At 41.0% G+C, this 20,815-nt stretch overlaps 4 protein-coding genes across 6 annotated transcripts in view; 2 read left to right on the top strand and 2 right to left on the bottom strand.

Moving 5' to 3' along the window:
* Window positions 1–167: 167 nt before the first annotated feature.
* Window positions 168–2,314, bottom strand: st3gal7 (ST3 beta-galactoside alpha-2,3-sialyltransferase 7). Its single transcript, XM_078272752.1, has 7 exons — window positions 2,155–2,314; window positions 1,929–2,073; window positions 1,525–1,862; window positions 1,150–1,336; window positions 871–1,011; window positions 380–529; window positions 168–272 (listed from the first exon to the last, which is right to left on the bottom strand). Exons 1-7 carry the CDS (start codon window positions 2,301–2,303, stop codon window positions 168–170), a joined length of 1,215 nt encoding a protein of 404 aa, XP_078128878.1. The 5' UTR covers window positions 2,304–2,314.
* ankrd2 (ankyrin repeat domain 2 (stretch responsive muscle)) lies at window positions 1,665–7,003 on the top strand. The gene is made up of 8 exons (XM_078272753.1): window positions 1,665–1,756; window positions 3,587–3,657; window positions 4,447–4,551; window positions 4,640–4,738; window positions 4,877–4,975; window positions 5,123–5,221; window positions 5,318–5,416; window positions 6,179–7,003. The coding sequence occupies exons 2-8, from the start codon at window positions 3,589–3,591 to the stop codon at window positions 6,278–6,280; spliced, it is 672 nt and encodes a 223-aa protein (XP_078128879.1). The 5' UTR covers window positions 1,665–1,756; window positions 3,587–3,588; the 3' UTR covers window positions 6,281–7,003.
* Window positions 7,004–7,311: 308 nt separating this feature from the next.
* morn4 (MORN repeat containing 4) lies at window positions 7,312–13,390 on the bottom strand. The gene is made up of 5 exons (XM_078272751.1): window positions 13,306–13,390; window positions 12,091–12,164; window positions 10,560–10,674; window positions 10,370–10,479; window positions 7,312–10,272 (listed from the first exon to the last, which is right to left on the bottom strand). The coding sequence occupies exons 2-5, from the start codon at window positions 12,155–12,157 to the stop codon at window positions 10,124–10,126; spliced, it is 441 nt and encodes a 146-aa protein (XP_078128877.1). The 5' UTR covers window positions 12,158–12,164; window positions 13,306–13,390; the 3' UTR covers window positions 7,312–10,123.
* Window positions 13,391–15,471: 2,081 nt separating this feature from the next.
* Window positions 15,472–20,815, top strand: part of LOC144532905 (ligand-dependent corepressor) — a 29,509-nt gene continuing 24,165 nt past the window's right edge. For all 3 annotated transcript variants that reach the window (XM_078273874.1, XM_078273873.1, XM_078273875.1), the window contains exon 1: window positions 15,472–15,578. In XM_078273874.1, coding sequence (XP_078130000.1) covers window positions 15,482–15,578 — 97 coding nt within the window. In that variant the 5' untranslated portion in view covers window positions 15,472–15,481. The remainder of the gene's footprint in view (window positions 15,579–20,815) is intronic.

Below are 20,815 nucleotides of genomic sequence, written 5' to 3'. Positions count from 1 at the left end.
CTTGTCTAACCTTTACTTTGTTCACTCATCAGTCAACCCTGGGGATTGTGAGCATTTTAAAAGTAAGTCTTGGCTGTGTAGGATTCTTCCAGCAGGGCACAGTGACGGAGGACTCCACACAGGCTGATAGTAAATAGGAGTGCATTACATAGGAGTTCAGTACATTATCAGCCTCTGCACTGCTGACTCAGAGCTCCTGTGAGGTCAGTCACAGCTCCTGCAGCCACCAGGTCCCTCAGGAAGAGTTTCTCAGCACTTACGTCATGCACCACCTGGATGATGATGATAATAAAAAATGAGCCATACATGTTAAAACTAAAAAAAAAGGAGGCTTATGAGCCTTAAAAATGTGTATCACTGTTTGGTAATCTAAACTTACTTGAGCCTTCATTGCGTCCATGCGTATGGTCTCATAGTAGTGAAGTCTGGCACCTGGGTGCTGCATGTCGTATCCAAACCCTGCCAGGCTCACATGGTCACACAGCTGCAAAGCCATCACCACTGCACTTGCACCTAGTGTTGGCACCATCTACTTGAGGAGAGAAAATGCTCTTTGATCTATTTTTTTCAACCAGTATGAGCACCAACTACTCAGCATTATTTTGCTCTATGAGAAGTACCCATTATAAAGGACAGTGGGTAATAGAATGAGCCTGATAGCCTCTTGAACTGAAGGTTGTGTTTGCTCATGTTTTACTCCCTTAATTCCTAGGCTCATAGCAAAGTCAATACACTTCTGAGCCAGGCATCCATATGCTATTTAGGACAGGTTAGACCACCCAGTTGTGCGATTGTTCTTGGATTCCTGTTTGCGTGCAGTCTTGTATGAAAGCATACAACAGTGCAGGAGCAAAGCATGTTAGAACTCACGTTTCCCTGTTTCAGAGCATATTTCTGTAGAACTTGTCCTGTCTTGTGAATAATCTCCGGATGGAGGATCCTGAAGCTCTCTGGTGTCAGAGGAATATAATCCACCACCTCCCTCCAGAACCACATTTTGGACCAGAAGCTCTATTAAAAAAAAAAAAAAACACAGAATATGTTGAGCATGTGAGGCATGATGGTGTGATATCGATGTTGCTGCATGACTTGCTGCGACACTCATGGCTTATGTTTCTGTGTGCAATGGTTCCTGTGATGTAAGCTTACCAGAGGCTGTTTGGTGATGACAGAAGTGAGCCAGTCCAGGTCCAGGCTCTTAAAGACCACCAAAGCAACCATGGTGGTCTTTTTATATTCGTTTGCGGTGTGAGGTGCTGCCTCTGGATAAATCAGGCGGATGGTTGTGCGGGAACCAGCATCTTTTTCAAAGCCAGGCACTGGAGCATTATTTAGCCTGGTAACACAGATGAAAATGTATGTATGAAATATATTGTGTTTTCTTCAAGCCTTATTCCTTAACCTCATTCAAATTGTAGCTGCTGTGGAAAAAGTCCATCAGCACAGGTTAAAAATAGCCACTACCGTCTACCACACTAGAAAGATATCCTTCTACTTGTGTCAGTCTGACAATGGTGCACATACCTGATAATGATGTCATACCGATCTATATCTGATCCGAGATGGCTCCCATGAAGAACCCCTCCATTGCCCACCACCACACATCGCCTGCAGCTGCCTTCACTCCTCAGTGATGGAGGCAAGCCAGGCTGAGGCAGAGATGCAAGAGCCAGGGCCAGATGCTCTTCGCTGCCCTGGAGCCCCTGAGGAGGGGACAGATCCCAGGACACAGGCCTGTCCTTCTGCACAAACACAGGTATGTCTAGGAGGCCTGCTGAACAAGAAAGGGGCTTGAGGTGGTCCAGACACCAGCGAGGCTGACAGGGGCCTGACAGCAGGGAGGCTGACCGATTTAGTAAGACCTGAAGAAAGGGGCAAACATAGAGACAGGTTTGGTAAGAGTGAATCAAATTACCCAAAATGATCACTAAGATGTGTGTCCGTACCAGATCTTTGGGAAGTTGGTTGTCATCACTGAGAGTTGCCACTTTATCCAAGGGGAAATATGCAGGAATCAGAATAGCAGAGTAGCATCCGATCAGCAGCACCAGACTGAAGGCAAGGTTCTCACTCCTAAACAGCAGAGAAAAAAAGACAATACCATTAAATAACAGGTCCAATAAATAAATAAATACAGTACCTGCAGAAATGTACCTGGTGAGGAAAAATTCCCTCAAGTCAGTCTTTGTGATCACTCGCTGTCTGTGAAGGACAGGCGTTGGTGTTGCAGCCTCCACAGCCTGAGGCAGCAGTGGAGAACCATCGTCTGGGTCCTCAACACTCAAGTGAGTCAGCGTCACCATGGCACCTGTGCTTCCACCTGAAACACATTTTTAAACCCACAGTAGTGATTATAAACTCAATCATTTTATAACAAAAATGCCATGAACTAACATTGCTTCTCTCTATAGTAAAGACAAACTTTATTAAATCATCAAGAGGAACATCAATGAGCAATATAACTCACAGCCAAATTGTTGAGTTGATGATGATGGTTAGCTGTCAGCTCGTCTGTGCTCCATGCTTGAGGGGAAAACAGTGTCCTATGCAGCTAAAATGGCTGCTGCTGCCTACTCCACTGAACTCTGCCACTTCCCTCAAAAACACTGGTTAACCATTAACATGTCACTCAGCACACATTGGCAGGTTGTGAATGAGCGAAAAAATACTAAAGCTGGGGCTGGACAGTGATTGATTGTTGGTGTGCTATCAAACTGGTATTTACAAGGTATCACTTGGCAGTAATGGAACCTTTATAAAGAAAATAATCCCCCAAAACTGTGTGTTTATGAGGGCTCTAGTCCTGTGAAGAGAGGTACGCAGTGCTGCAGCAACAGGAGTGAGTAAAACCAGGAGCTTGTGGAATTAATGTACCCTCATCTTTAACCCAGGCCTGACATGCCTGAAGGGTTGGATGTACGTGTGTGTGTGTGTGTGTGTGTGTGTGTGTGTGTGTGTGTGTGTGTGTGTGTGTGTGTGTGTGTGTGTGTTCTTGTTTAACTATATTCGTGGGGTCCAAAAATCGGGAGTCCAGTATACTTGTGGGGCCAAAATGCTGGACCCCACAACTTTAAAGGGCTGTTTGAGGGTTAATACTTGGTTTTAGGATTAGTGTTAGAATTAGGTTATGGTTAGGGTTAGGGTAAGGGTTAAGGTTAAGCATTTAGTTGTGATGGTTAAGGTTAGGGTAAGGGGCTAGGGAATGCATTATGTCAATGACAGGTCCCCACAAAGATAGTGCCATGCACTGTGTGTGTGTGTGTGTGTGTGTGTGTGTGTGTGTGAGTGAGAGAGAGAGAGAGAGACAGAGACAGAGAGAGGGAGAGTGAGATTGTAATGCTGGCAAGTACACACAAACATACAGGCATACACACACCAAAGTGCACACACACCTGTTTGATGGCGTGACACAATGTCCCACCATGAACCCGGGATTCCAGCCAGGAAGCCACTGGGCTTGCAGTGCTTCTGTATAAAGTGACACACAGTCCGCCAGATTTTACTCCAGATTATTAGTTCAAGTTCAAACCTGTTCAAAATTACTTTATTGACTATTTTATCTTTTTTGTATCTTTGTATCAAACAGAGATGGAAGAGGTTGTGCAGTGGGCAGCCAATGTGATGGACCATAAAACAGGAATTGAAAAGAAAGATCAGGTAGGTAAGAGAAATACTAATGTTTACAAAGTGGCATTTGTAAAGATTTTACATTATTATCACAGTGTTTTACATTATGTATGGCTCCTAGAATGATAATCATTAGGCACTCACCAATAGGGAGATTTATTTTCCCAGCACAGCAGATTGTATATAATACTTAATGTTACTGATACCACAACATCACAATTTGAAGATCCCTAAATCGTGAATAAACTATTTTACGTGACAACGTGAATTAATGAGCTGTTAAATCCCCAAAAAACATGCTAGCATTAAAGTTAAGCTCAGAACATGAGGATGAAATGTCTGTCAGCCTACTTCAACATCCATCTGCGGATACATTGAAAAACACATACACACAATCAAGGACCACTATGTTAAATTGCTTGCAGTTAGATACGTTGCTTTTCTAGAGTTTCAAAAAATCTTTTTAAAAACTCTGTAGTGTCTCTAAAAAAGCGCTATAAATAAAATTTATTATTATTATTATTAGTGTTATTGTTAGTTCATACCATTCAAATACATGACTTGAGTGGAGGAGAGAATATCACAGAGCTGTGCAAAAGGAAAAAGAAGCTCAATAAAACATACTCGCCCAGGGTGTCTGTGGAAATCCCAGTGGTGAGCTACAACTTTCAGAAACCTTATCTTCATGTGCACAACAGAGATATAAAAATGTAATGTGTCTCTATCCTGTCCCTTTGTGTTTCTTTGTGTGTGTGTGTGTGTGTGTGTGTGTGTGTGTGTGTGTGTGTGTGTGTGTGTGTGTGTGTGTGTGTGTTACAGATAGGGCCTATGGATACTGCAGAATTCATGAATGCAGCCAGTCAAGGCAAACTGACTATAATAAAGTATCTGGCTGATGGTGGGAACCCTAATGTCCATGATGAGGTATGCTCTCCCTGCTGTGGAAGTAAACCAGATACATTTACAACATACTACAAGTCATTTCTACTTATAAAATATCTAAACATTCCAGTTGAAGAGGACAGCGTTACACCGTGCCTCTCTAGAAGGACACACTGTAGTTGTCCAAATGCTTTTAGAAAAAGGAGCCAATATCAACTTTGAAGACCAAGTAAGACGTGCAGTCGCATGGCTTGTTTGTAAAGATGATGATGAGATTGGTTGAGATTATCTTCACTGACTAAAGCTCCAGCCTCTAGTGGCCTGAAGTGAGCACTATTAATAGAATGTGGCCATCCTACTGTTTCAGCTGGGCTCCAGGGCCATTCACTGGGCCTGCAGAGGGGGAAGCCTGAATGTTGTCAAAGCCCTTAAGAGCCATAGGGCTGACCTGAATGTTAGAGATAAGGTGAATGGGTATTTTATTTGTGTCTGAATTCATACCTGGGACTTATACTTGTGTATTTCCATACATACTTTAGGTGTTATACTGATATACAGGTAGTCCTGTATGTGTTTCTCACAGTCACAGTGTATGTCAATGTCCACATTGCAGTTGTACAGCACTCCTCTGCATGTGGCCACAAGAACAGGCCACACGGCCATTGTGGAGTACCTGTGTTCCTGTGGTGCCAAAATCAACTCCAGGGACAGGGTAGGCAGCAGCTCAACCGTGTGTTTCATCATCTCTATAATACTTTCTGCCGTTAATACATTTTTTTTTCTCTCTCTCCTGGGCTGGTACTCCCAGGAAGGGGACACAGCCCTGCATGATGCTGTGCGTCTCAACAGATACAAGATAGTGAAGCTGCTCATAGTTGCAGGGGCTGACACAAAAATTAAAAATAATGTGAGTTTTTCTACCTGTTGTGCATGTCTGTTTTACTCGAAGATGATTTTAAAGAAATAGTTTGACATATTGGGGAATACGCTTACATAAATTACCTTTTTTCCCAGAGAGTTTTTCAATGTCATGCTCATATCTGTACGTTAAATATGATGCTGCAGCACGTTAGGTTAGCTTAGCACAAAGACTGGACACAGGGGTAAATAGATAAAGCTCAGTAATTAACATGTTATATGTAATTTTCTAATTTCTCCAAATAAGAACCAAAGTATAAAAACATCAATTCGCTGTTTTACGAGGGGATGTGTGCCGGACTATTTATTGGTCCTGCACATCCTCGAGACTCTGCTAGTTGGTGGCAGCTGGTCCATTTTAAAACTTGAGTTCATTGACAGATTAAATAAATATGAGATAAAGTTTTTTTTGCAAGCTTTTGAGGTGCTGGTAGGTAGATTGTGTTACCTTTGAACCCTGTGTTTTCAGTCTTTATGCTAAGCTAACCCAAGAAATGTTAATAATTTAAGAAAAAAGATAAGCTGCTGCCTGTAGCCTCACATTTAACGTAGACTAAAACATGAGAGTGGTATCGATCATCTCATCCAACCCTCCACAAGAAAGCAAATAAACGTTATTTCCCAAAATGTCAAACTATTTATTTTAAAGATTACTTTTTGATTGCATATAACATGCTGTGGCTCATATCTCAACACTGTACATACAATATGACCCCTCGCTAACAAACTGACAGTATGAACTATGTTACAGGAGGGAGTGACTGCAGTGCAGCAGGTAAAACAATGGCAGTTGGACATCATAGAGACCCTGCGGAGGGAGGTGGGACCCGAAAACACCTTGAGAGAGGAGTAAATAGTTCGGTTAAACCTCTGAGATTACTCTGAACTCTTGACACTATATGTCATCTTGGATGTGACAGATTCAAAATGATCTGCTTATCTTAGCTGCGTTTGAATATACATCAAGAGGTCCTTGTTTTATTGACAGTAGCACTGTTTGAGACGTCAGCTGATGATAGCAGAAATGGCCAGTATGCCCCTGCTAAAGTCAGGGATTCAAGGGGAGCTCAGGGGACATTTTTTCCTTCTATCATCAGTGGCTCATATGTTCCTGGGGGAGGTTGGTCATTCACGCTGGGGGATACCAACAGCTTGCTCCACTGCTTGCATTGTAGTTGTTTATGTACAGTTAGTCATTACACATACAGCCATTCAATTTATGAGCACATTTTGTTCAACAAATATTCTGCTACTACGGCATTATTCATAATGTAAATGTAAATGCTGTTTTGAAAAGCATGCAGTTACTGTCTTCTGTTAAAATTCAATGTGTTTATTGTAGACAACATATCAGATACATTATCAGCCATACCCAGTATTTCCTGTTAGAAGCAAGGCTGTGTAACTGTCAGGGACGTTAGTGGAGACACGTACCATGTACAATACAAGGTTATACAAACTATGTGACAGACAGTGTCGCCATTTATGTTGTCAACCTGACCCTAACAGAAATATTACGGCATATTGTCAATGTTATATGGTTCATTGATCAGAATGATTAAATCTCTTGGACTCATATACGTTTTACAGCTTTAGTTCTGTTTTCAATTCCATGTGAGCTACAACCAGTATCCTGCTGTGCTGTTGCTGAGGGCTGGAGTGGTGTAGAATGAGAAGGGGGATGGGAAAACTGGAAGCTTCTGCTTAGTGCTGTGTAGCAAGCCAAAAACCAGAGGAACCTGTTTATCTATGAAATGGTTAAACGTCTTCCCTACTGATGCAAATGTGGCACATCTAAAGCCTTTGTGTTACAACATCAGAAATACTCGTCTAAAAATGAACTTCTTTGTCATGATACTGTGTCCAAGCGCAATGAAAAGCATGTTTTTTCTCAACACAAGGCTTTATTAAACAGATTACCACCTAGGCGATACATACTCAGACCTATTCTAGGATAATGAGGGGACACTGTGCAGTAGTTTTATCTAAGAGCACTTAAAGCAACATTATATTGTTACTAAAAAAATTTAACAATAGCAATGATATTTTCCAGGATGGGTGAAAGTCTGGACAGGCACATTTTCTTTTAAAGCACCATTTGTTTCCAGTTGGAAATATACAGTATGTGGAATTTGTGTGAATTCAAATCCACTCAGGCAGGAATGTGCAGGTGAAGGTTTGAGCAGGCGCCGTCTCCGAAATAGCAGAAAGGAAAAATAGAATTACATGATCTGAAATACAGGTCACATACAGCCAACATTAAAGTGTCATTGTGTGCTTGGAGATAGTGGCACTGATGCATGCACTGGTCTGCTTTTCTAATGTTACCTTCAATCTTTCTGATTGTACTTTGCTGTACACTGTTGTACCAAAGGGGATATTCAAAGGAAGCAACAGTATAGGTTCATGTTATTGAGTATTGATTTTTTTTCTCCCTCATAGAATATAACAATGATTAAATAACTGCAATAATCCAGGCTAGAGACTCCAGGAATATTTACAACAGAATCACATATCAGATTTCTGCTTAATCTTCGGTGCTTTTGTTTTTCTTGTGCACTGAAGCCCCAGGTGGATTTGTCCTTATTGATCTGTCTTTATTGTCCAGCTGTAAGAAATGACACATGTAACTTCTGTTAAATGTTCCAGGCTTTCTTACCTGTAATATCATTTGATTGTATTTGGTTGAATTTCTACATTATCCACCCTAGACAAGCCACATATACAAATGCTCTGTAAGGCCTATTAACTGTTCAAGTGCACTGCATTAATTTGTAGTCACAGAATATGATTGGCTATAATGGTTAATAAATTCCTCAAAATACTTAACTACACAGTCACATAACTCAGTAACACCATTTTCTTTTCTTTTTTTGAAAGGTCAGAACAAACACAAGCAATGACAATAAATATGTATACACCTCACAGAAAAACATAATTACATATTCTTAAATATATATCTTTTGTAATAAATCTCTTCATTCAGCTGCCTCAATTACGATATATGTCCCTAATCCAATGCATCTAATTAGGATTATTTAACAACTTTAAGGATGTCCACACTGGTGACTCATTTAAGTCTTTCAGGATGTTTAGGGGAAAACATGAGAGAATTATCCAGCGGAGTTAAATCTCCTCTCCCATGATTTCCACTGGGAGAGGGAGGTTTATTAGAGGGAGCAGAGCCGCTGGACTTGAGAGTGATGAGAGCTCAGACTCAGCACCAGCTTAGCTACGTGTCCCTTAGAGTGAAGGCGATCTTCAAATAGCCCTCAAATTTATTAGGATGATAGACAGACACCTTATGGCATATGATGCAGAGGAGAAGGGAAGGAGAGGGAACTACACTCTTTTACCAAAATGTCTTTAAGGCAAAGTGACGTGAATACTGATCTTCTCAAAGGAGAAATACCAGTGACAACATGCATGCAAAGATAAAGTTTGCAGCAGCACTGTTAACTGAGACAACATTTGAAAGGTCCCTGTAGAGTGTTTTTGTAAACAAACAAAATTGCATTGTGTATCTTTAAGGGCTGACTAACATGTTTGCAATGCATTTCTTTCCTCATAAAACATGTACATTTTTTTTTTTTAATTGTGCATTGTTTAGATCCACGTTTCCGAGCTTGCAGTACCAGAGGTCAAAAACTCCATAGGGTACCACTTAGGGTTGTAATGGATTGCTGCATTTATTTTAAGGTGAATTGATCTAATTAGTGGCTAAAGTCTTCAACATAGAGACTAAAGGCCATTTTATGCTTCTGCATCGAATCGACGGTGTACCCCTGCAGACCCCTCTGCGTCTACGCCCGGACCCTACGCCGTAGCCTGATGTGCACCTCTCGAAAAATTTAACTACACGTCACAGCGACGCACGTCGCTTGGCCGTGGCTTTGTAGCATTGCATTTCCCCTGACTCATTTCCTGGTTCTCCTCCATAAACAACATGAAATCAAGGAGAGGGTTAACTTTTCCTGCTACAGATGTCCCATCTTGGTCAGAAAGCACAGGGGAGACACTTTGTTTCTCTCACTATGACTCTAGAGTCGGTACTCGCTCCGAAGCTAATCGCCGTCACTCTCTCACTTCTCCCTCTCTCTAACACACTCCCCACACACACACGCACACATGCCAGCTCGACGCACACACCAGCGCAGAAGTATAAACATCAGGCCACTTACGTAGGCTACGGCGAAAGCTCTGCGTGGAGCCTCCGCAGAACCATAAAACGGCCTTAACTTCACACCTACTCCTAATGCAGGAGAAAAAAAGCGCTTTAAAGTACCAGATGTGCAATAACATGGTAAGAAGAGGTCTCCCATATTCCGTTGTTTGATATATGAAAGCTAACCTTTCTAAAAAAAACACTAAGACACTGTTTATGGGTACAAGAATTAGAACAAGGGGAAACCAGCAGCATTTGATGTTTACAAGACTTGTGAAGTTAAAGGTGTGCTTCATGGTGTTGTGCATTTCAAGTCAGTGATACAGAAGGCCATTGTTTGGCCAAATTGCATGTGCATTCCAAGCCACTGTGAAGGCTAAGCAAGGAAGATGCAGAAAAAGAAATAAAGAGAGTAATGGTGGAAAAAGAGAAAAAAGACAGAGAGAAGCGCTGGAGAGGAGTATATGAGAACACATCCCTGAGGCCCTCCTGAAAGGTGCTAGACCGTGTCCCCTCCAGGGTCCATGACAGTCAAAGTGCCAGACTGCGAGCGTTGGAGGCTGAAGCCTGTGCACGCTGCACCACTCCTGGACACTTCTCTCTCTTCTGCAGCTTGTGGCTTTGAAACAAACCCTCGTTTCGTGGGACACCATGAGCTCCATCTGGGAATGTCAATAGCCCTGAAGGCACAGACACAGGACATTATAAACAACCACAGAGAGATAATACTGACATCCTGATGGACAAACTGTTCCAGTGGTGTAACAACAGACTTACCATATCCCTCAACACGTCCATCTTTGAATTCTCCTTCAAACTTCATGCCATCGTATCGACTGAAGACTCCCACGCCTTGAAACTTTCCATGTGCAAATTCTCCTTCGTACCTGATACGGTGAAAAGAGAGCAGGGTGTCATTTCAACTTTGGATTGACGATAAAACTTTCTTTCTTTTTGGCTCACACACCTGGATCCATCTGTAAAGAGCAGTACACCGGAGCCATGGAAGAGTCCATTCTCAAACTGACCAGAGTAGCAGGTTCCATCCTGAAACTTGAGCTGGCCAACCCCATGCCTCTGACCTGGAAAGTCGCACATCAGAGTAATGGCTCAAACTTCAAACAGATGATGGAAGCACAAGAAATCCTGTCAAGGCAAATGACCTTGATACCATTTGTCGATTCACATTTTATCTATATGGGTGTCACCATGCCTCATCTAACCACTTAGCATCTTATGGATTACTCTTTCATAATAGTGCATAAACATGCTGTAAGAGATGACCAACTGACATGCATGACATTTGAACTTGCAATGCGGCTCAGGGTTTTATATTCACTTGGTATTGGAGAGCCACTACATATGTCAAGAGTCAGTATGTGCTGGGATTTAGGTATCCTCCCCCCTCTCTGTCAGCTAAAGGTTTACTACTGAATTAGGAGTCCCATCTGCCTCCTGTGTGGTGGGAATTACAGCACTCTAATCCAACAGATTTTTTAGCAGGGATTTCCACTTTAGGATCCAGTCTGTGAAAACAGTCAAGGAATGTACTTGCATTCCCCTCCTGGTAGCCTATGATCCACTACTGAAGCTTATAATCATGTCAGAGGGCACACACCCACACGTTTCTGGACAACTGCTATAACTAGCTTACACCCGCATTTGCCAAACTGGAAACGTAGGCCTAGTTGTCTTTGAAGGGTGAAGGAATACATCAGTTAAATGGTGTGGACAGTGTTTGCAGTGTTATGCCAAGACAGAATAAAAAACCCTAGATGTTCTTCCTAGTATTGCAATTGATTTGTTTTTTTTTTCAGCAGCAGCTGACATAGGACTCTAAGATTTCCCAAACAGGTCCAAAGTCTAATCCAGAAGATTTGACAAAACCAGAGCTGTTAAATCTGGCTCTGTTCGTCATGGGTTGCCAATTCTAGCTAATTGGGATTTGATTAAACAGCTTGTGCTTGCATGTCACTAACATCACTGTACGTGTGTGCAAGAGAGAGAGTTAAAGCAGTGCAAGCATCCTCGTAATCTTTTCCACAGGTGAAAATTTGATAGAAAGATTCAACATTTTAGTATACTATGCACACATCCATGCAGATTCATGAACAGAAAACCTAATATATTGACTGGTACTTGTATTTGTTTCTGCTAGCTTCCATAATATAACACATTACATACTGATGAATTAATGAGCATCAAGCCCATGCTGAGGCACAGTGTACTACTATTACCTTATCTAATGGCAAAAGATGTCCCACAAGGCTATTCAACAATACTATTTTATGACATTTGTATTTGTCATTCTCCTCAGTAATAATAGCTTTATTAAATATGGTCACAATTTACTTGCATGTCTGCATGAGAGAGAGACATTATGATGACTAGATGCACAGTACAGATGGTGCAAGTAAAAGCTTGTCTCATCTCTGTAGTTAAGTTGGTGAAGCTTGCATACAAACTTTATTTAAAACAGAGAAGCAGGACTGTCTTGCCTTCTTTCCACTCGCCGTGGTACTCTTCCCCACTGGCATATGTGAAAGATCCTCTGGTCAGAGTCATGTCACCCCTGTTTTCAACACACAAACACACTTATTGGCGACAGAGCTAAAGAACACATCTATATTGGTGACCAGCTATTTACATTTAAAGGAAAAAAAGGTTTTCAGAGTGAGGGGGGCATCACATCTGTCTTCCATCTGTGAGTGGCGTTTCTTTAGCTGATCATGACCACTGACCTTACTGTGGAGGGAAGCAAGCGAAAAGAACATTTTCCCAAATGGGATAAACAGCCCCTCTGTCCATGAAGCAGAGGGAATAGCTATCTCTTTAGCACATATTGTTACAGTTGTTGATCTTTTGCTTATGTAATTTTCAAGTCCAGCTGGGTGTCCATGGTAACGAAAGCAGCAATTGCAAGCTTCCCAAACATAGGCCTACTATAATTTGGCATTACCTACTTAAATGAGGGAAGAAATGGAAAACAGTGTATTAGGCTCAGTAACCATACAGCCTTGTGTGGCTGGTGTTGCTTATGTCTTTAGTTACAGGCAAACACCATGAATAAATTAGTTTGAGGATTATTTATCTGTCTTCAGCATTTTAAATAGGATGGAAATTATTGTCAGAATTGTTGTGAGGAAAAGCCTTGGTTTAAGTGCATGTTACCATAGTTCCAATTGTGGGTCAGATCAAAGGATAACAACAAGTTACAACAGATCCTAGTCTACCTGTAAGACTACCTGTCAACCTAAGAAGTCTGTGTAATGTCCAGTGTTATGTTGGTGGTGGTGATGATGCTGGTTTGAGCCCAGTTTAAAAGCACACATGGGAGCGAAACGCCTTCTGTATAGGAATAGTCTGAAAACGTGACTAATAGCTAATAAATAAATAAAAGCTTATGGCATGGTAACCATTTCAAACTATTGTTTTAAACAAATGACACTGTGTTAGATAATGGCAGCCAGGTGTCATTTTACCCATGAGGTCGTCATTGAATAAATAATTCATCAGCTCACACCAGGACTGAAACACTCCAACGTTATTGTAAATATTCAATTTGGGCTCCCAAAATTGTTTCAATCAGTGCAGCCTTACATGTTGCTAAATAGGCTATCGCGTGTGATGACAAGCCTATGCAAATCGACTGTAACCTATGGGAACACAACTATTAACGAAAAGCGACAACACCTATTAACGCTATCATTTACCTGTACGCTACGTTTGTCGTCTCTGAAGCATGGAAACCACCATACAAGAGCGGAGGGGCGTAAATAATATGAAAACAGCGGCTGAGAAACGTATGCCGCATTCAGGTGCTCCTCGTAAGCTCCTACATCCAAGATCAGGTGTCTTAAATGACATTCACATACAGTAGGCTAGGCTATGCTTCAAGTGCGCAAGCTTATTCGCAAAATAAGAAAATCTGCAGTAAAAGCATCTTAGTAGAGGTTGTTTTATTTTAGAAATTGAAAGGAGCGGTTATAGCTTGTTAAAGCAGCTAACGTTAGGTTGTAGGTTCCCTACATGGGAATTGCCAAATGTCTTCCTATGGCCTATAATAAAATTAAAACATCACATAGTATGCTATGTGATGTTTTAATTTGACTTGCTTGCACTTAGATAAAGCCTCAACGAGGCAACTTTTATAGGAAACGATTCTCTCTTTACAAGCCGTGTTTACTTTGTTGTGTTCGTGCTGACGATTATCGCGGCTCAGCTCAGGATTCCAATAATTCCGACAGCACTTCAAAGCAGCATTATAACAGCGTCATTGCAGCCTTTACCGCCGAGCTTCATTGCATAAATGTTGTCGGCTTTCATTGAAAACTTTCTCTGATTGGTCTAGTATGCTACAGCTTAGAGACTGTGGCAGACATATTTTTAAAAGGCTGTTTTTTAAAAGGCTGAAGCTTCTTGAAGCACTCAGCACTGTAGTTGAATTGGCTGTAGTCATAGACTGCATTTAAAGTAGGTTACAGAGTGAACTATAAATAAAGATTGTCGTAGGCCTACTACTACTATTACTAATAACAACAATAATAATACAAATGATAACAAATTATATTATTTACTTTTATTATGAGCCTAATCCAGAAAACACCATTATTCAATCTGTGGTGAAGGGATTCAGCTAATGTTTCTTATGGGGTAACTAACTACATAGGCCTTATCCCTTTCAAACACAATTGCATTTTTAGCTTAAGTGAAAACATGTCTTAAATAGGATACTTGCCAGGAGAGCATTTATTCTACTGTTTAAATACTGATCTGTGAAAAGCTACTATATAGATTGTTCCTGTTCCTGAAAATCCAATTAAAGCACCACCTAGATCTCAAATTAGGAATTAAGCATAGCCTACTTCAAGTAAACTAGCGCCATCATTTTTTCATGCAGGTAAAGCCAGGCCAGATTAACCTGCTATATAGGGACTTTAATATAAGACTTAAGAGTAAAGAGCAGTAGCCTATAGTGTTTATTTTCACCATCTTAGTTAAGCGCGTTATCCTGCATTTTAGTTGAACTGGGAAGTCGGAATTTCCAAGTACCCAGATGGAGATGTTAACTCGAACGCGCCCTGAATTTGGATTTCCCATCTGGAAAGTCGGGAGAACTTCACCAACCCCAACCCCACAATCCAACATGGCTGCTCCAAGCATCAACAGTAATGAAAGCTGTTTGAATATACTGTTTTTAGCACTTCTGTCTTTGCGTCTCATTAAATCAGTACCCAGTAGCCTACTATCCATCTTCTATCTGTGGACATGTTGCTACCATAAATGTATGTACTAAATGTTGTGCCACTGCCAACCCACCCTCTAGAAGTTGAGATATTTCACAGGATAAGTGACAACTTTAATCTGCTGGTGCATTTGGAAAAGACAGCAAATCACCAAAACTGTTATTATCCTGTGGGAACAACGCAAAGCAGTTGTTGATATATTTCAGTCTGGACCAAAGTTGTGGGCCTACCAACTCTCGAGCTATGCAGAAAGCAGTGGTTTAAGGCTGCCTTGATGCTTTACTATTTCAGTTTATTTTAGTCAATTAATCAAATTACCACACTCTATTTTCCACCTAGTAAACCCGGAGCCTTGGAGCCCCCAAGAGTCTAGGGCCCCAGGGCAGTAGCCTGCTTTAACCTAACCCCTACATTAATATTCCTTTTTAAGGGGAAGTAACACTGTTGTTTTCTTTGTGGGCTAAATGCATTATATTTTTTATTTATTTGGATATATTTACTTTGTTATTTTGTTAATTACACTATTTGGGTTACTCTGTGTGACTGAAGTCTCCCTCTGGACTGATTTCCAAGGCGCGCGCGTTCACATAGCAGAGCGCTTCCTCTTCCCGTGCTCGTGCCCGCTAGACAAGAACGATAGAAAATGGCGAGTCAGTGTAAAAGGCAGCAATGCTCTATCGACAGGCGCGGCTTTCGGCAGGAACTTGACTCTTGGCGACACAAACTCATTCGCTGTGTAGGTAAGGATAATGCCAGTTACACAGCGTACAATTTTACTGGTTGAATTTCTCCTCTGTTTGTCCGTTACCGATGTAAATAACCATCTATTACCGGACTCATCTCCGAGCGACTTTTTGTCCTCAACTGTTTCCTTCTCACGGTAACCAGCCCGTGCAGTTACTTAACATTTTGCAGTTTATGGCAATGTTGCACTACTCCTTGGTTTTCCTTGCTGTTTTTATTGTTTTTTTTATATATAAAATATATATTTATATCCGAACTGTAGACTTTAGTTATCTAGCTAACGTTTCTGGTTTCTAGTTTGTTTAAAGGGCACCGTGCTTGTTTTAAAGGGAGTGTCTCTATGCGTTGCGTCGGCTAAAAGACTCCGTTTGGTAAATGCGCGTTCCCGTGTGTGATGGTGATACTGTATTCTGGATGGGGGAGGGCTACAACTGTTGTGGATGTTTGCTTTTCTCAAATCACCTCCTGCTGGCGCACATTACTGCATTGAGGAAGTAGCTGAGACCCCACTGCTGGGAAGTTACACTAATAAACTTCTATAATGTTAGTTGGTTTCAGGCCACTTTACACAAATAATTAAAACGGCATTGTTAGTTTAAAGCTCTTTTTATTTTGTTAAATAATAGTTAGTTAGTTAGTTAGAGGGTGGAAGTTGAAGCTATAAGTTGAACTATAATGTTGTAGTAGTATATCTAAAGCAATATCCTTAGTAGGAACTAGCACAACAGGACATAACCTTAAATAAGGGCTTGGGCAGGAAGACTTTTTGGTCTGTCTCTCAGTTGGTCCCAGGCCCCCAGGAAGCGTGCTGGGCTTTGAAGCATATTAAATATAGTGGCAAAACAGTGGAATTACAACTCCCGACCCATCACGTTATGCCCTTAGACTTGCATGGCGAGAGAGACTTCTGTAAAGCAGTTGATAAATTTTTTGGAGCGAAATGACTCGTTTTACTGTGATCCATTCGATCCGATAACATTTGGACAGTTTAGACAAGCTGCACTGTAAAATTATTCAAGTTAGCGTTGTGGAAGTAGCTAAACTGGAAGTAGCTGGCTTGTCCAGTGAAGGTCTCTAGTGCTCTATGGGCCGCACAATGCGGTAGCAGCGCCTATCATCCGGGTAATTTTTTGGCTCAATGATGGCTTCATGTAGCCTGACAAGCCAGTCCCACAACAAGATGTTGGGTCTGGGAACTCACCATTGACAGGGCTCAATCCGAGGGGCGGCTTTCAAATTCTCTCTGCACGCAATAAGATAGCGCTACAACCAAGCAGAGCAACGAAGAAGGTAGCAGAGCTAGTTGATAGATTAAACTTTTGCGGTATCCGGTCGGCAAAACTCCGAACACATCTTCCTTTTTTAAGAATGACTTCAGTGCCGTTCTTTGTTCTTTTCTCAAAGAAAAGCTTAACTCCAAGTCTTCCAGAGTCGCGGCCAAAGCTGATTCGAAAGACCGCTGTTCCCAGCAGCCATAAGCCCGCCCGCCGACTCTATACACAATGTGATTGGCATGACCAGAGTTTGGTTTTTCCAGCTCGCAAGCCAACGGAGAGGCGCAATCCCCTGACTCTACAAAGTAATGGTTTCACTCTCTTGTTTACCAATAATTGGTCTGCATGTATGGTCGGCTTAAGTATTGAATGTGTAGGTTTAAATTATTTGGTTTTTAACTGCTGTTGCTCTGCTTCAGGCAAAGTAAAACCATTTGACATTGCTGCTGGGATAGTAGACATTTCAGTTGTTGACTATGTTTTTTTTTCTTTTCTGAAACACTTGATTAATAAAACATATTCGTCCATGAACAATATGAAGTTCTTTGTGATACGTTTACAATCCACCATCTAATTATTCTGTTCCACACATATTGACAGATGGCTTACCTTAATAGTAGTTTTACACCATTTGACAGAAGGCGGAGAGGCCATTTTTAAATCCATGCCTTGCCAACCTCCTCCTTTTGACTCGGTAACATAGCAACAGCCATAGTGGACACTCCGCACTATCAAACACAGATTGACTACACAAATGAGTAGCAGAGTTGCTTAGTGACCCTAATGTTGAAATCAAATCAGCTCCTATGTTTTTTTATTTTTTTATTTTTTTTATTGGATTAATCATAATTCATACACTTTTATCAGTCTTATAGGGAAATGTGTACAATTTATTTCCTGTAATGACTCATTAAGGAAAATGGCACAGCATGCTTCATTAAGGGACCATTTCCATGTTACACAGGACTGCCTGGTTTTGGATGGATATGAAACAAACTTGAATCATGAGGACAACAATGTATAAATCGATCCATGATTTTAGTGAGGCTCTCTGTGATATTTCATGCAATATATTTTACAAATTGTATGTTGTGGCTTTCCTTGTGAAAACGTTAAGGCATTTAAACCGCAGGATTCAAAAAATAATTTTAAACACCCAAAATGCTACTTCTGACACTGCTGATCTCAAAATGTCACATTAAATCCATCTCACTTAAAGTGGCCGCTATGTGTTGGTCTTATTGAAATGTGTACAAGGCTTACTGTGTGCACACATTTTTTGACATGAATTAAGGTAGTAGATATGTGACGTTTTGGGAAGCAGTAACACTAAATCTGACAGTAATGTCTTGTAAGAGTTTTGTGGTGTGTTAGGCCTACATGTTAAACATGTTTGACTCTTGATTTATTTGTTCCAATGTAGATTCTGACTTTATAATCAGAACAAGTGCAGTATAACAATTTGCACTGACCACCTAAAACTGTCTTGCGATTGTCAGTCATAGACCAGTCTAACCAAAGTTTAGGTCCAGAATTATTTATGATGTTATAGGTATTATATTTGAATGCACATCACTTTTTCATTATTTGTTGTAATAGTAGGGCTATTTAACTGCACAGTTGGTTGTTGGAAGTTGGCAGGTATTTTACATAGTATTCTTAGTGCTCCCCATCACTTTTAATAATGACTAGGCTAGGGATATGTGTGGACTGTGTGGATCCAGTACAAACATATTCCAGCGAAGAGGCTACAATACTAGGTGGGCTGTGTGCTCCTCATTGAAATGAAAATGGAGAGAGAGAATAATAGCTTTCTGACTAGTCACTAGCTCCAGACCCAGGACTGCTCAGTTAGCCAGTTCCCCTTTATGATTGACAAATGTCCTTTGTGTTTGGGCTATAATTGTAAAGCTGCTGAGTACATGACAACAGCATCAGTCTGCTTGCTGCAGAATGGCATATTCTGTCCATGACAACAAGGGCATACTTTTGTTTGGCTTTTTGGTGGAGAGGGTTGCACGCCACCACCACCCTGCTGATGCTGAAATGGACATTTTGTCTTTGTGTATTTAATGTGAGCAGTAAAACTGCAGGGCAGAGACAAGGACAATTGTCCTATAGAACAGCAGCAACAATTGTCTGTATGTTTGCCCATACATGTGTTCATGGTCCATCAGCCCCCAGATGAAAACTGTGTGGCTGAAAATGTGTGTTCTGTCTGTATTTGGGAAAATTTGGACTAGAACAGCACCAGCTGATATTTGAAAATGCCAGGAATGCCAGTTATTCATGCTTGCGTTGGACATGTGGGATTAAAGATGTGCGCAAACAAATAACAGGCAAATATTGACATCAGGCAGATTGTCTTGTTTATTATTTAAACTTTAGCATGGCCCATTTTCTGTTCCAGCATGTCCTCTCTGATGAGCTTTTGGCCTACATTTTCCATATTTGCAAAAAGAGCTGGCTAAGGTTTGTTGACATTTTGTAAAACATGACCACCAGCTTTAATGGTCTTATATGGAATGCATCATTAAGTGTGTGTGTGTGTTTGTCTGTGTGTGAGCATGCATCCTTTTTCATATTTGCCTAAAATCATGGTGGTCTCATTTGTTATACAAAGTTATGTTTTGTGCAGCATTACACCATTTAACTGTCAGCTTGCATCATGTCTTGTTAAGTATTCAAGCCATGTTTTTCCCCCTCTCTAGATGTTGCTCAAAGCTGCCACATCATTGCCCACTCTATAGCCTGATCCAACTACTGTATATTGCTTGAAATGAACACAATGTGTAGCCAAATGACATTTCAAGCACTTCTTTGCTCATGCCCATGTAATGTCTTAACTTGTCTGTTGACCTACAGTTTTTGTGGACAGCATAGTATGCAATAGTAAATGCTTTTTAGATGGTTAGGCATTAGGCTTGGTCTCTATGAGGGGCTGACTTGGGATGAAAATAGTCCTGTACTGTAGCTCGACTAATTTGTGCAATTTTGTCATCTCTGCACTCATCCGCAGCCCCATCTTACATCTTTATAGAGCATTGCTCAGGGATATCGATGACCCTCCTCATGCAAAATTACACTCTGAGCATCACATGAACATTGATAAGATTTTAAAAATGTAATGCATTTTTTTTAAAGATACAATCATTTATGAATGATCAGTCCGTCTAGTATTTTTCAAAGGCTGTAGCAAAAGATGGTAGCTTTAGCTAGGTTTATTTTGGATGCACACTGATTTGAGCTTAGGGAAGCTCCTGTTCTGTGAGCTCGTGGTCACTCCTGAGATAGTATGTGTACAGTAGTTACAGTGGGGGATGGGCTGAGTGGGGGTTGATGCAGCACTGTACACCCTTAGCACTAGAGCGCCAGAGGGAAGGGTGGGTCATCCACTGAAAAGAGCACTGCAGTACCATGATGAGGCTAATTGTTAGTATTTTATTGACATTTATCAGTAAATCATAGCATTAGTAAGTTCAGAATTTAAATTTGAGTAGTTGGTTTTTTTGAATAATAGACATAGAAGGAACTCATGATGAAGTCCCTAATACTTACACACATTGTCTTCCTACTAGGGATACAGGCTATCCATTGCCAGAAGAGAGATTTTTTTTTGTGGTTTGTCAAGTGAACACGTTTGACCTGATTTATGAATGTAACTTGTAAGTGGACATGTGGGGAGCTACCCAACTAGGGTAGCAGAACCCATTACTTCTGGTGTCCATTTATTTTGTCCATAGACAATGTTGCATAGCTTGTTTAAGATTTTTTAACACTTAGCAGGACATGGCATTTTCCTAGTTGAATCCCTTTTGTTTTGGATTAATTTGGATAAACTCTGCAACTATGATGTAGGCCTAGTGTTTTGCTCCTGAGAAAGCACTCTGAATATGATAAAACTCTGGAGATTTTGGGACTCTGACATCTTAGTTATAGCAACTGCTGATGGGGTTCAT

Source organism: Sander vitreus, chromosome 17 (assembly GCF_031162955.1).
Source record: "Sander vitreus isolate 19-12246 chromosome 17, sanVit1, whole genome shotgun sequence".
NCBI lineage: Eukaryota > Metazoa > Chordata > Actinopteri > Perciformes > Percidae > Sander > Sander vitreus.
The sequence above is the reverse complement of the archived record's forward strand: the minus strand, read 5'-3'. Positions and strand labels throughout refer to the sequence as shown.